The 16,041-nt window shown below is 36.9% G+C and overlaps 2 protein-coding genes across 3 annotated transcripts in view; one reads left to right on the top strand and one right to left on the bottom strand.

Annotated features, from left to right (window-relative positions):
- The window catches only part of TDG (thymine DNA glycosylase), a 23,691-nt gene extending 12,302 nt beyond the window's left edge, over positions 1 to 11,389 (top strand). For both annotated transcript variants that reach the window (XM_070946618.1, XM_070946617.1), the window contains exon 11: positions 11,303 to 11,389. In XM_070946618.1, coding sequence (XP_070802719.1) covers positions 11,303 to 11,332 — 30 coding nt within the window. In that variant the 3' untranslated portion in view covers positions 11,333 to 11,389. The remainder of the gene's footprint in view (positions 1 to 11,302) is intronic.
- On the bottom strand, positions 2,194 to 16,041 carry GLT8D2 (glycosyltransferase 8 domain containing 2). The gene is made up of 9 exons (XM_070946619.1): positions 16,023 to 16,041; positions 12,306 to 12,404; positions 11,264 to 11,432; positions 8,019 to 8,136; positions 6,410 to 6,494; positions 6,075 to 6,187; positions 4,866 to 5,032; positions 4,203 to 4,315; positions 2,194 to 2,366 (listed from the first exon to the last, which is right to left on the bottom strand). The coding sequence occupies exons 1-9, from the start codon at positions 16,039 to 16,041 to the stop codon at positions 2,194 to 2,196; spliced, it is 1,056 nt and encodes a 351-aa protein (XP_070802720.1).

Here is a 16,041-nt window from a genome sequence, read left to right as displayed (position 1 = left end):
ATGCAGTGGTCAAGAATGGTACCTCAGTTCCCCAACTGAAGCATTTGAATAGCATTGTACCTCTTAGTTTTTCTTAGGGTGTGTCATTCTTGGTAGATGAATTAGATTAATTTTAAAAAGTGTCCTTTGTTAGAGAAAATCCCCATTCTTTCTTTTTTGGTACAAAGTTTTATAGCTAAAATTATTCCATTTTTGCAGTTTTAGCCAAGTGATTTCTCGTTTGTGATGTCCAATGTCTTGTTTTAAATCCATATTTTGTAAGATATTCTGTGAAGTTATATTTTTAAGATATCCTTTCCTGGGTGTTGGGATATACCCTATGTGTGCTCATTTATATGAATTAAAGGGCGGAAATGTTGATTTAAAATTATCAAACAGTAACAATACAAGATAGTAGAAATGCAAGCCTACCCATTAAGAGAAGTAACTCAGACAGAACACCAGGTCCTCTCTTTCCCCAAAAAGGACTAGATTCCTAATTCTCTCTGGGTCTTGTCGCTGGTAATCAAATGTGAAAACTGCCTTTTAAAAAATGTGGAGTTTGAGCCACATTTACCTTTAAATTCAAAAATATTTTTCAGGGAACCAAGTCTGTATTTTTTATTTCTGTTTCAGTTGGCATTGCTGGTATCAACAAATGGTTCGCTTTGAGTAAAACAATGCTTTTCTATGCAGTTGATATAACTACTTTTGTATTTATCGCTCTAAGTTAGGCTTGGAGAAAGAAAGATAGATGTGAGAACAGGAGTTGCACTATTTTTTCTGTGACACTCCACTGCTTGTGGAGGATATGCACTCTGTTAGAATATTCTGCCTGCTGTGCTAAATTTGCAGTGCAACAGATTGTGACCATTGTCTTTTTAAAAACATAGTTCCTACGGAGAATGTTTGTGCTATCTATGCCTTCTTTTCTCCTCCAGCCTGCTTTCTCCTTGAGGGGTAGAGATAAAAGCAATAAAAGAAGTAAACAGAGTTTTTCAGAATCTATTGATTAGGTGCTTTAGATACTTGAATTATGTACCAGAACTCTATTTCAGTGTGTATATAATTTAGATTATCTAACTACTTCACAAATAGCTGGAAATGTTTAAAATGTTTTATTGGCGTTAGGAAATAGGGTTGTATGGATCAATTTAAAGTCAAACCATAGCTTGCTAGTCACTTTGGAAGTTTTCCAGAGTGTTTTGATTTCTTGCTCATTAAAAGATGAGCATATTTATGACCTGCCACAAAATAATGTACATTAATCCTCCAAGCCAATTCTTTTTAATATTAAGATGTGTATCTAGTTCTGATCATGTTGGTTAGTCTCTGTGGAAACTCCATGTCAATAATCTAGTAAATTCATTTGTAGCACAATCTTAATGCATGTTTATTCAAATTGAGCTCCACGATATTCAACAAGGTTTACTTCCTAGTAAGTGTGCTTAAGCTTGCACACTTATGTGTCACTGTTTACATGGATACTTTTTTGCAAGTGCTTGAAGTGCCTTGCATCAGGGATCTGGAACACTTTTTTAAACAGAATTATCTTGCTGCAGATCATGCATAGCTCACTATTATGATGTGAAAAGGGGATGACTTGTTTTGAAAGAAACATCCACGTTAATGAGATATGAATGCACATCAGTTCTAGAATACGGTGCTTTAAAATGTATTTAATATGTCTGATCTGCCTTTTTTTTTTTTTTTTGCAAAAAACAAATTCTTATAATATTTTCTGGTGCTTTATTGTAACATTGTTTAAAAGTCAATGATTAATTGTATTGGTGTTGTTACAACAAAGCAATTTTAAATTATTTGAAATAAAATAATGGATGCTTAATTTTATTGCTTAATTTTATATATAAAAATGCATTTATGGCAAAAAAAATTATTCAGAAGTATTACACAGTATTTTGGTAAGTTCTTATTTACAGAATTATTTAAATAGAGGCCTTAATGTTATAAAGATTGTTTCCCCTAAACAATGTTTCAGTTTCAGCTCCTGCTAAAAAGATGATAGTGTGCATACTTTGTGGCCTCATTGCACTTGTGGTAAAGTTTCATTTTGACGCTTCTACATCATAGGATTCAATTACAATCTTATACAGTAGAGCCATGTTCACTATAAGAGAGAAATCTCATCATAAAACATAAAACCATGATCATGTTGAAAACTGTTCCTGATGTCTTTAAGATAAAATGGCATAATTAGCTGTTAGGACGAATCAGTTTAAAAGTTCCTGAAGGGTCAGGAACAAACCATTTTTCCCAAAAGTCAATGTGTCCGCTAGGGTAGCCCCAAGGCTTATATCTCCCATTCCAATGAAGCAACTTGGCCTCCTGAAGAAAATGCTCTGAGTATCTAGCATCAGGACTCCAGCCTATGAGGGAGGAAAAGGAAAACCTTAGTTTTGACCCAAAAAATTCTTTTGCTTAACAGTAAATTCTATGTAGGTGGCATTTAGTTAAAGGTGTCCAATGCTAAACTAGGCTTGTATACCCTGATCTAAGTTATGCTGAATTCAGTGTACTTTGGGATCTGTAGGCATAGTAGTAAATACAGGTGGACTGTGGAGGGGAATCCACCTATATTCACACAATGTGTGAGGTGGGCAGCCATATAAATCTGTTAAATACATACATACATACATACATACATACATACATCAGTCCTTTTCAAATGATGCTAGGATTTTTACAGTTCTAACCAGACACATCTCAGAAGCTTACAGCCATACAGAGATATGACTGTAATGGAGCCTGCAGAGCCAGAGCAAACAACTGTTGTAATATAACAGTTGTATATTGCACATGTCATTAAATTATGCAGCTCAACTAATGACCATCCCATCCCATCTCTCCCCAATGAATCATTAAACAAATGTGCATGAGGTAAGTGGAGCACAGAGTGCCTCACAGGTGAGGAAGGCCTTTGGAAGCCCAGACTCTCCTGCCCAAGGCCTTCCTCACTCTCCGAGAAGTCCTGTGCTCTGCTTCCCACCCCTTGGGTCCCCATAGGCCTTTTCCCACACCAGTCGTCCCCTTAGGCACGATTCTCATCCCACCAGGCCAAACACCCTCCTCAGTTAGCTTTTGAGGAGCTCCAAGGCCTTCCAGAGGGCTAAAACAGATTGCTTCATTGCACTGACATGATTCCATGGCGTTTCCACTGGCTGAATTGCATTTTGGTATTGCCGCTGCTTCTGGAATAGCACCATGTGACCCTGCGATAAAGCAATCCATTTCGCTGCCTTAATGTGGTTTGCACAGTGCTGCAGAAGCTTTCTACAGCTTTCAGAAGCTTCTGCAGTGCTGTGCAGACTTCATTAGGGCAGCAAAATGGACTACTTTGTTCCCGGGCTGCATGGCGGGCCAAAAGCAACCGCCATTATGTTCCGCCCAAAACATGGTAGCCACTTCTGGGTGACTATCACATGACACAGGGACAAACTGCTTTGCTTTGCTGCCTTACTGGGATCTTAATAGCCCTGCAGAAGCATCTTGCAGCTTTCAGAAGCTTCTGCAACACTGCAGACCTTGTAAGGCAGCAAAACAAAGCGGTTTGTCTGACAGCCACCATTTTGTCCCCACCCACAAGCAGGCGGGACAAAATGGCCTTATTCAGGTTGCCACCACATGACCCAGGAACATCATGGCCTACCTCCTTCCCCAACATGAAGTCTGGAGAGCTTCAAAAGATAAGTAAGGTGGGTGATAGATATGTGAGGAGCAGGATGGAATGATGGATGGAGAGGTGGGGGGAACACTGCAGCATCCTTGTGGTTGGCTGTAATGTTTAATGACCACAGGGTCCAGCCATTGTAATTTTGAAATGACATAAGCAATTTGGGGGCATCTGTTGTAATTTTAAATGTTCATTAAATGATCTGTAATATATCAAGGACTACCTGTATTCAGCAGATATAATAACATTCCATTGTTGTCTTGTAGCAACTGATGTGTCTATACGAAAGTACATAATATTCTGTACTTCTATAAAAGTGGCACAATTTACTAGTTGCAGAGAATACTGTACTGAATATTATATGTGTAAAGTGCAGCAACAGAATATACATGATCATAAACATTCAGTTGAAGATATCTTGCATTTTAATTCTTAAACTAAACTATATCACAGTGCAAACTTTTTTCTAAAAAAAAATAGCTTAATATAATAAAACAAGATAAAAACATGCTTTATCAGAAATAAATTTTACCTAAATGTCGAATATGCCACAAAGGATTAATAGTTGTATATCTTCCATGGAAAACAATGAGCATTGGAGAAGTGGCCACACCTCCTGCAAGAGTGCTGCTATATAGATTTTCTCTGAAAAAGTTTTTTAGATTGTCAAATGGGTAGATGATTTATTTTTAAAACAGCTATTTTACTAAATGGGGATGCAGTAAATAAAGCAAAATACAATTCAATTAGAACTGTAGAGAAGTAGAACACGATTTGAAGCTCAGTACAATAGGTGACTGGACCAATCACGCACCCTCACACTTCCACTTCTAGGTAAACTCAACTTCTTTAGCTTAAAAATTGGCTTTTTTGTTTTTAATCTGAGCATCATCAGAAACTGATCAAACTATTGGTTTGCTATACTAAATACATCCTTCAAAAATATGCAATATTGTTCACATACTTAGTTCAAACACTAATATAATGCTGTAGTGAGAATCACTTTTGAGCTAGTGCAAATTAAACACATTCCAGGGAGTATTGATACCACGTTAGTCTTTGTGGTAGGAGTCTGATTGTTCATAGAGCAGGATAAAATAAATATGGTGTGCGTTTTTACAATCATCACCAGTATATTACCAAATAAACTCAATGGGCAATCAGTTCCTGCTAATAGAAGACTATTGGTACATACGCTACATTTTTCTGCATCCATTTTTCTAACTGCTTTGTGATGCGTTGGTGCTTCCATTCTGTCATGTTGGCCACAATGACACCAGGATTAAATGTACAGGTGCTGGGACTTATACCAAGATCTCGGATTGTTTGTTTTCGATAGTCCAGGAAGCCCATATAAGTATTCTAGGGAAGAAAGGAATATATGAAATCTCAAAACTATGTGTGCACAATTGGTAGGAGCTATGGGGACAGAGATCAGATGCCTTTTACTACTAATATGGGCTAAGAATTAAAAAAAAAAAGATGTGACTAGGACAAAAATCCATTTTGATTTAATAAGGTTATGTTTATGTTATGCAATTTATATTATTTCCATGTATTTAGTTCCCCTTTTCAATAACAAGTATATTAAAATTTGCTGGCCACTTTGGGAGGTATAAATCGTTTCTATTTAGTATTCAGAAGAGCAGATAGAGCAGAAATACGATAGCACATGGTCAATTATACTTATACTCAACCTATCTCACAGTTTCTCTCACAGAGAAATAGAGGGCACACCCATGGAGACAGTTACTGATCATCCACAGCAAAGAGATTTGAATATATAATACCTTTTAATAGTACATAGGATATGCTGCCTGGTTGAAATGATCCTATTAAATATGATGGTTTGAAAAGTCTAATTTATTTATGCTGTGTCATCAAGTCTGTGTCAGTATTCTCCTTGATGATTTGTTCCTAACCTGGTCCTTCAGTTCTTCCAATGGTACTGAAGACCCTAGTCTGTTTTAAATTGAGGGGAGATGTCACATTTATAAACCTTTAAAAGCAGGCAGCATTCATTAAAAATCTCAAGTCTGTTTATAGAGGTCTTTTCTGCCTCAACTTCCTTCCCTTATAGTATTAATGAAGCAGAAAACAAAACAAAACAAATTAACTAGTTAATTCCTCATTCCTGCACTAAAAATACATCTCATGTTTGACTCTTGAATAATCTATGTAGATTTCTGGGCATCTCTACAGAAGTTCTTCCAAGATTGTTTTATTATTTTTTCACTATCCCAACATATCCTACAGCCTTGTATTCCTGGAGGTCTCTCATCCAAATATAAGCCAACTCTACTAAACCTCTAACCTTTAAGGCTTTTTTAAGAAAGGACAAATATAATCCCCCTACCACCACCTAATCAAATAATATGTTTTAGATTTTTTTTTTTTTTTTTACCTGCATTCCTACACTTCTAACCATTTCATGAGTTGAAGGTAGATCACAGTCATCTGAAAAAGCTGCCGCATGTCCTCGGGTTAACTTCGTATCATATAGATCTTGGATGTCTCCTACAGAAAAAGCAAGGTTGTTTCCTCTCTAGAGAAATATTATTATCAATTGCCTTTATATATTCTGATATAACACTTAAAAAGCCTCTAGGAATTTCATTATAAGATCCTTGCAATTACTTTCAAACATTCAGATGTATAAGGCAGAGCAAAGTTGTAACAATGACATAAATATTTTGGAAAGACTATTAGGAAAAAACAGGATTTTTTTTAATCACTTACCTTGTACAATCACATCATCATCAAGATAAATCACTTTTTCATGTTCATGGGTAAGTAGAGGGAGGTAAAATCGAACAAAGTTTAGCTGTTGAATGTTTTAAAAAAATATTAACAAAGTAGACAATAAAAATTCTTTGTATCTAGTTTATTAGATAGTATTATTTAATGTAAACATCTATCTTTCACACAATAATATGTCTAACCTCCACCACAAACAAGCAAACACCCATATAATGTACACCAGTGGAATTTTGGTTGCGTATATATTTGCATGTTGTCAACAAAAAATATAATGTAAATCTGCTGTTGCTAGTCTTGTTCTCTTTTTCTCTTCTTTGATCTACTGAAATCTACCATCTCTAGTGTTTGGGAGATTATCTGAACATATCCCTATTGACAGCCATTTTTGCCAAGAAAAATAAAGAGAATTTCAGGACCCTTCAGATGTATTCAACTTTCATAGCCCCCAAACAATTTTTCTAGCATTCAAGCGGAACCTGCTTTTCTCTAACAAATCCATTATTTCATATCCTGCATTTGGAAAGATGAAAGATGAGAACTGAAGGCTAGTTTGGTTCTAGTGGTTAAGGCACCAGGCTAGAAATCAAGAGTATGGGAGTTCTACTCTTATCTTAGGCATGAAAGCCAGCTGGATATCTTTGGGCTGGTCACACTGTCTTAGCCCAACTCACCTCACAAGGTTGTTGTGAGGAAAATAGGAGGAGAAAGGAGTATTAGATATGTTCGCTGCCTATAATGACAGTACAGGCACAATAAAAAATCTTTTTTAAAAATTGCTTGATCTTTGGTTTCTATATTTCAGTGTAATTCTATTGATGTATTTTTTCCCAACTAATTAAAGGGTGGTGTTATATCCCCTCAGTCTTCTTATTCCCAGAGCCCTCAAATTATTTTCAGTTTCTAACTCCTTGGACATCCTTATTGCCCTTCTCTAAACCTATTTCAGTTTATCTGAATCCTGAAAAAAAATGCTCTGAACTGCACTTATACTCATTGACCAATGCAAAGTTGGGTGGAATTATTACTTCCTCTGATTTTGCAATTATATGTTTAGTATGTACAAATGCCTAAGGTGGCATTTGTATTTTTAGCAATCATATCAATACTGACACATAATAAGTTTTATGATAAGTTTATGAGAGCCGCCTTGAGTCGCCATGTCGAATAGGTGGCAATATAAAATTTCTAAATAAATAAAATAAATTATAATGCAAAAAAGCCACAGTTGCTTTAAACAGTTGCAATCAGGTGCTCTATTCACTCACACCCCTTTTTATCTTAAATATGAAGCGCCAACCTAATCCTATTAGCTCTCTTACTCAATTTTGCATCATCAGCAAATCTGATTGGCATTTATTTCTCCTCATCCCAGTCTGTAGTAAAACTGTTGAAGAATACACTGCTAGAACTAAGGTTTGTGGCATGTTTTAAAATTTATAATTTTTCCTTATTTACACATTTAAAATTACATTTTAATATGAATTGTTAGAAATCTTTGAGACTACATTAGCATACGCAGTTTCATGAACTTTAAATTACCTCCCTTCTTTCATAGGTTTATCTAATAAAGGAAGTTTTGCATACTCACAGGCTGAAGTAATTCAGGACGTGTTGCGTCTGGTCTGATTTTCCCTTTAAGCACCATAGGATTGAATTCCACAATTTTAAACTTGATATCTTTCAGTTTAGAGTTTTCAATCCACTGCCTGAAATGCAGAACAAATAGAAACATGTTAGGCTTATATAGCAATAAATATAGAGTGGTAAATAGTTGCTATTATTCTTTCATTTCATAAACCTTGGTCTGAGCATTATAGCTTTTCTCTAACTGAATATTGCTCACAGCCTAAGTAGCAAATTGTCATCATTCATTCATTCATTGGCATCCTTCAGTCTCAAAAGACTATGGTATCGTGCTCTGGAAAGAGGTCCTAAAACAGCATCTAGTGTGACTAAAAAGGCCAATTCGAGAGTGGCAATCCCTTCCACACTGAGGGCAGATACATTCTGTCCCCTGCCCAGCCCCCAGATTTCGCTGGGTCCGGGACTGCCTCTTTGCCTCAGCCTGCCGAACAAGTGTCTCTTCGAATTGGAGAAGGCCATGCTGCGTCTTTAGCCTCCAAGCTGAACGATCAGAGGTCAAGGTTTCCCAGTTGTTAATGTCCATTCCCAGGGCCTTTAGGTCCCTCTTGCAGATATCCTTATATGGCAGCTGTGGTCTCCCTCTGAGGCGCTTTCCCTGCACTAATTCTCCATACAGGAGATCTTTCAGAATCGACCATCAGCCATTCTCATGACATGCCCAAGCCAGCGTAGACGTCGCTGTTTCAATAATATATACATGCTAGAAATTCCAGCACGTTCCAAGACTGCTCTATTTGTAACTTTGTCCTGCCAGGTGATGCCAAGAATACGTCAGAGACAGTGCATATGAAAGGTGTTCAACTTTCTCTCCTGCCATGCATAAAGGGTCCAAGACTCACTGCAGTACAAGAGTGTGCTCAGGACATAGGATCTTTGTATGTTCTGTCAGCTTCTTATTAAGCCATGCTCTCTTTGTATGTCTGGAAAATGTGGTGGCCGCTTTACCAATATGTTTATTCAGCTCAGTATCTACAGAGAGAATGTCAGAGATAGTTGAGCCGAGGTACACAAAGTCATGGACTTTGTGTAGTAGCAAATTGTACCTTGTTATTATTATTATTATTAACACTATAAAATGAGAGATTTTTCTGAATACTTTATATGACATTTGTTAATCATCTAATGTTTCTTAACTTTCCAGTTTACTAAGATAAACTTTCCATAAGATAAACTCCATATGCAATTTAAATTGGCCACTTGCTCTAATTGCTTATTAGTGCATTAAGTTTTAGAAATCATTTGAATTGTGTGAATACACACTAGCATCTGAAATATAGTAATGACCCAACAACTTCATGTTCTTTCAACTAAAAAGAAAGCTTCCAGATGGATGATGCCTTGAGCTAGGGATCAAATAACACAGTGAGCTGTTCAGTTTTCCCCTCCCAAACTGATGTTTACAGTACTGAATAAAAAGACAAAAGACAGAAAAAGTGGGCTGGTTACACAGAGGAACAGCTTTTTTTAGTGAGCACTTAACTTTTTTTTAATTATTTTTTTTAATTTTTATATGCCGCCCTTCTCCGGAGACTCAGGGCGGCTTACAATGCGTTAAGCAATAGCCTTCATACTTTTGTATATTTTATACAAAGTCAGCTTATTGCCCCCACAAACCGGGTCCTCATTTTACCCACGTTAGAAAGGATGGAAGGCTGAGTCGACCTTGAGCCTGGTGAGAATTGAACTTGCAGTAATTGCAGGCAGCTGGATGTTAAATGCTGCCTTAGTAGGAGGCATTAGCCTCCTACGCCACTCAGCCTCCTCCAGTAACTTTTAATTTAAGTTACTTTTATTTAGTTTTAATTATTGTATTTAGTGGCCTTAATTAGTAATTTTAGTGTTTAGTATCAGAAATTCTAGTAGTGACTTAAGGCTTTGTAATCCAATAGTCTCAAACATTGATTCATGATACAAGGGAATTGTAGCTTCAAAGCTGTACCAAAAAAACAAATTTGAAAAGAAAGAGCAAAGGGAAGAATAAGTCTTGAGTTTTTGCCAGGAGAAACTTTCAATCATTCAATACAAGCCTCTGGTGACTTCTAGACAGCTACCATTACAGGGATGGTTACACATTAAAGACACAATAGGTAAAATTCTATAAATATCGGAGAATAATTACACAACAAAGCCATACTAAAAGCACCCTTTCCAGATAAGGCTTTATAGAATTTTACTACAAACACTTTTTAAAAATAATGCCCCTGTTTGTTCCCACCATTTTCCTCCCACGTTTTGTTTGTAGAAAAATAATATATAAAGGAAAGAGAACTGTATGCTGTAATACTGTATATTTGGGTGAAGTAGCCTAGGTGGCCTCTGTCTGGAAGCCCTCTTAGAGAGTCCTTCACTATCCTTTCCCACCTAATCAGTCCATGTCCTCCACTGGCCCAGCTGTGCTAAACCTATAAGGTAAAGGTAAAGGTTCCCCTCGCACATATGTGCTAGTCGTTCCTGGCTCTAGGGGGCAGTGCTCATCTCCGTTTCTAATCCAAAGAGCCAGCGCTGTCCGAAGACATCTCCGTGGTCATGTGGCCAGCATGACTAAATGCCAAAGGCACATGGAACACTGTTACCTTCCTACCAAAGGTGGTCCCTATTTTTCTACTTGCATTTTTAACGTGCTTTCGAACTGCTAGATTGGCAGAAGCTGGGACAAGTAACGGGAGCTCACCCTGTTACATGGCACTAGGGATTCAAACCGCTGAACTGCCGACCTTTCGATCAACAACCTCAGCGTTTTAACCACTGAGCCACCGTGTCCCTTGCTAAACCTATACTTCTGCCCAATTATAATTATTCTGACACTAGTTCATCACAGCAGATCAATTCCTGGCATTGATACCTAATGAAGATTTTTACTTTAATAATGTTGCTGTTTGGTTTTATGTTGGCTTGTTGATATTATTATCCATTACAGTGTTTCTCAACCATGACAACTTTAAGATGTGTGGACTTCAACTCTCAGATATTGGCTAAGGAACTTCTAGCTGGGGAATTCTGGGAACTGAAGTCCAGACATCTTAAAGTTGCCAAGGCTGAAAAACACTGTAAATTTGTTTTAATGGGCTGATAGATTGCCCAGTGCATTGTGTATATTGCAAATAAATAAATAAATATGTAGCATTCAATCCTCCCTGGATAAGGGATTATACTTTCACTCACTTATATTACAGCACTGTGTGATTTTACCTGATATGTGGAATGCTGCTCTTTATCCCAACTATGTAGAACAAGACATTTGAATCCGTGTTGGTATAAATGCTGTTGATTGCAGCTATTGTTGCGCCCATTCTGCCTGCAGGAGCACATAGCACAACTGGAATTTCTTCTTCCATCTCCTCTACGCTCTCCAAATCAACTAATAGTGAGAGTAAGTAATAGCAATGAGAGTAGTAACGGCAGTAGAAGAAACACAAATTATCATATATATTGCAAGTAATTTAGTTCTGTTGCATTAAGCAATAAGCATTTTACAAAAGCCTCTGAAAGAGTTGAGAATTTGTTGAAAGCTAATATACTTCTAAGTCTCTGTTAATTACATTAAATGGTCCTGTGTTTCTTATGCAAGCTCACGTATCTGTTCCTAGTTCCATATTCCTTCTGTTATGCCTATCCTACCCCACAGGTTTTACATGCAGCATTTAATGATACAAGCCTTTTTCAACCAGTTGTAGGCACTAAGGTAAAGGTTCCCCATCGCACATATGTGCTAGTCGTTCCCGACTCTAAGGGACGGTGTTCATCTCCGTTTCAAAGCCGAAGAGCCAGCGCTATCTGAAGACGTCTCCGTGGTCATGTGGCCGGCATGACTAAATGCCAAAGGCGCACGGAACGTGTTACCTTCCCACCAAAGGTCATCCCTATTTTTCTACTTGCATTTTTTACATGCTTTCGAACTGCAAGGTTGGCAGAACCTGGGACAGGTAACGGGAGCTCACCCCGTTACATGGCACTAGAGATTCAAATCGCTGAACTGCCGACCTTTTGATCAACAAGCTCAGCGTCTTAGCCACTGAGCCACCGTGTCATGTACTATAATTCTCAGTCTGCAAAGTCAGTAGCCATCAAGATGTACAAAATATTTAGAGGCGTTACTAAAAGCAAGTCAAAGCAGCTCTAATTACGAGGCTCTTTCTGTAGTAGTTTGAAAGGTAATTTTAATATGGGTTATAGTGCTACCAACAAAGCATATGCGGTCTCAATAACATAAAAAATAAAAATAGGTGCTTACTAGATTCATTATTCAGAATAGCAGATGGCATCTTTTGAACTTTATTATACAGAATAACACAGAGAGTCAAAACAAGAAGGAAGAGTAGGATCTGATTAACTGAAACATAAAGAAAGCAGTTCAATCAATCACATATACATAATCTGCAGCAAATATTTTCATTAGTATGCTCCCTTACTAATTAATAAATGCAATTGGATTTTAACTTTATATCTTAACTGCATAATTTATTATGTACACTTGGCTACAAACACTGCATTATATTTCAATGAATCTCTAACTGAAGATAAATTTCTACATGTTATAAACTTAAACATTTTCCCATGAAATTATTTCTATTCATATGTAAATACCATGGGATTAAATGAAAGTATTGATGACGACAAAAGTGAGAGCTCTTTACACAGTTTACCATCATACAATCAACATCTGATTGTAATTTTGTCATAGGAACTTTAAGGACGAGGACAATTTGAATCTGACTCGGAAATCCAATTAATTCCACTAGAATTATTTATAGATCTCAGTTTTTTAAAAAATACTAAATTAGCTACATGTCAAGTCTTAACATGTACATTTTTTTTAATTCCTGCACTATATTTTAGCAGAAAATATATTTCTAAAGGACACTACTATAAGTAGGGAAAGGATAAGGAGATATATGTGTGTGTGCGTAGCTTTCCAAGTCTATTTTTCCCCCCACACTAAATCACCTTCTCTTATCACAATTTAAAATGCCACCTTGCCCAAAGTGTTGAATTAAAATTCTAAATAATCGCCTTGGAAGCAGGGTGCCTATGTGTTACAAACAGTTTTACTTCTATACAGAATTTTAAGTGATATCAGAAAAACAATTGCCAGACATCAAAGGCAAGTGAATGGGAAAGTTGCTTCTGTTCAACAATTGCATCTCTGTAGCTTTGTATCTATGTGGCTATTTTGACAACAACAATGGTGAGAGATGGCTAAGAAGAAGGGCCTTCACATTCTGTCTTTGTGTTTTTCTCCCACATGGCCTATTGTTAATTAAATTAGTTAAGAGTGAGACAAGAAGTTAGTTGAATGGGTCTCTTTTAAACACAAACCCATTTAACTAACTTCTTGTCTCACTCTTCTGTTTTTCTCTCTGCAAAATGTAGTTTAGATAAAAATGAGGCATTTCTACATTAGTATGTCCTAATGAATCTACTTTTACTTCAAATAAAGGTACATTGTAATAATGTGCGTTATGTAATATATATTAGTATTCATAATGAATTCATTAAGTATTACATAATGTTTATTAGCATTCATTATAGTTACAGCTATTCTCTGCAACCAAGGAAACGAGATTATGAATATTTATATTTTTTTTCAATGGTACCCAGTTACTTAGTATACTTATAGCAGTTTGCTTAACTTCAAGAGCTTTTTACTGAATTCAAATCTCTAACACCTTCTTCCTGGACTATTCAAGCAATTCTCTTTTAAAATATTCCAAAGAAAAACTCTTCAGTAAACATGTTTCTTATCTCTTACCCTTGTCAACATCCTCAAATGCTGATGATTTTTGCCTTGGAAATTCTGACATTTAGGGGTGTTTTTTAATAGCCCCAAAGGCAACAAGAGGCACAGTAATTTGGCAAGCTAATGTGTCTCTCGTTGCCTTTGAAGCGATTAAAAAACACCCCTAAACGGCAGAATGAAATGCTAAGATTTGATCACCTCTTACAGTAGCCCTCAAATTATGACCGTAATTGAGCCGGGTTATGGTTGTTAGTTGTGATAGGTGTAAACCAGGTCATCACATGACTGAAGCCAGTTTTGCACCCTTTTTTGCTGTGTTCAATAAGTGAATGTGTCAGTCGTTAAGCAAACCCATTGTTTGCAATGGACCAGTTTTTTTTCACAAACCGGAAGTAAATGCGAGTTTCTGGTAAAACCACATAAATTATGATGATGTGATCATGGGGCCCATTGCCAAGCACCCATAATGACCCCATGTCAAAATTTCAAAACTGGATCATAAGAAGCTTTGGGGGAGGGGGGGGTTCATCATAAGTTTGCACAGTCATTAAACAACCGGTCATAAGTTAAGGACTACCTGTAAGAAGGCAGAAACTTCTTACAAGTGATCAAGAACATGCCTCCAAAAGCTTCAGAATAGTAACGGAGTAACATCTAACAGCATCTGATCTTTGCTCTTTGTCATATAATATTAGACTTATCTTGCTTTCTTTTCTGCAGCTCACTCTATATTCTCACTTCTAATGTTTAGCCACCAATTACAGCAAGCATATATGTAAACTGCTCATTTTTACCAATTTGCATGGAAGCATTGACTTCCTCTGAAGACTTCAGTTTTAAAAACATGGAACCTAAGGATCACCAATATAGTGCATAAAACATTATTTTCTTTTTTTTTTAATTTACACTTTATTGATTTTTTTTATACAAATAAAATATAATAACAATTTCTATTTGACATCGGATTCGCAGTGTTTGTACATATATACATGAAAAAAAATATCTGGTGTTATTTATACTATGCATTTCTAATTGATTTCTACACCATAAAACATTATTTTCATAGCTCCAATTATATGTATTAATTTTAGAAAATACAAACAAAGGATTGGGCACCCCAGCATATTGGTTGTAAGTGCATTTATTTTCCATTACAAAAGTTCAGAAATGTAGGACCATGCATTTTATGGAAGGCGGGGTGGGCTAGAGAAGACAACATTTTGGTACATCTGTATAACTGGCTCTGCCCTCAATAGAAGCTATCTTGTGGGATGGGAAAGTCCCCTTCCCACAGCCATTTTACAAGAGTGCTCATTACATGTTTACAAAATAGAATAGAATAGAATTCTTTATTGGCCAAGTGTGATTGGATGCACAAGGAACTTGTCTTTGGTGCATATTGTTGTGGTCTGCCAGCAGCCTGCAGAGCTGGCAGCAGAGTCGGACAGTGAGGAGGCTGGGGAGGATAATGGGCCAGTCCTGGAGTCAGGGGAAGGCCCGGACGAGGGCTCTGCGTCGGAGGCAGAGATGGGGCCCTGGCCATCTGGGAGTGATGCACAGACTCCGGAACCTCCAGAGGCAAATAGCAGAGAGGCAGAGGAACAGGAGGAGCCTGTTCCTAGTGCACACATGTGAAGAGCTGCCAGAAGGTAAGAGCAGCTAAAGCAAAAGGGACAACTTGGGAGTAAGACCAGGAGATGATTGGCCCCTCCCAGAAGGCTTAGAAGAGCAGCAACAGCTCTTGCAACATTGCTATATTTGTTCTTGTCAGCATCTCTTGCTTCTGAACTTTTGCCAAGAAAAGCCTTTGGCAGGATGCCAAAGTAGACATAGGTTGGTGATAAGGCCAAAGACTGTTTATGAAGAATTTGTTTTGGACTTAATGTGGACTAAGCTGAGAATGAAGTAATTCTCAGCTGTTCTAATAAAATATGTTTGTTTAGGACTGATTTGTGTCTGGTAATAACTACTTGGGCCTAGGTCACAACACATATGCATTCAGTGTAATAAAAAGAAAAGATATATTCATCAAGAATCATAAGGTACAACACTTAATGATAGTCATAGGGTACAAATAAGCAATCAAATCATACTAGGAAACAATTAATATAAATCGTAAGGATACAAGCAACAAAGTTATAAAAATCCCTAAGAGCAAAAAAAAAGATATGGACTCTTAAATTACACTATTTTTTTCTGAAGATGTCTTACTTTTTCGTAATAAAGCCAT

The sequence above is a fragment of the Pituophis catenifer genome, unplaced genomic scaffold, assembly GCF_029215685.1.
Source record: "Pituophis catenifer annectens isolate HBS135680 unplaced genomic scaffold, rPitCat1.0.hap2 SCAF_7, whole genome shotgun sequence".
In the NCBI taxonomy this organism is placed as follows: Eukaryota; Metazoa; Chordata; class Lepidosauria; order Squamata; family Colubridae; genus Pituophis; species Pituophis catenifer.
Note: the sequence above shows the minus strand (reverse complement) of the source record. Positions and strands in the feature narration are given on the sequence as shown.

What these genes read in the sequence shown, in the direction of transcription:
- GLT8D2 (XM_070946619.1), bottom strand. An exon ending in TGATGATGTGATTGTACAAG is followed by an intron (nt 6,188 to 6,409) that starts GTAAGTGATTAA and finishes CTTTTTCTGTAG; the next exon opens with GAGACATCCAAGATCTATAT. An exon ending in TTAGAAGTGTAGGAATGCAG is followed by an intron (nt 5,033 to 6,074) that starts GTAAAAAAAAAA and finishes TTTCTTCCCTAG; the next exon opens with AATACTTATATGGGCTTCCT.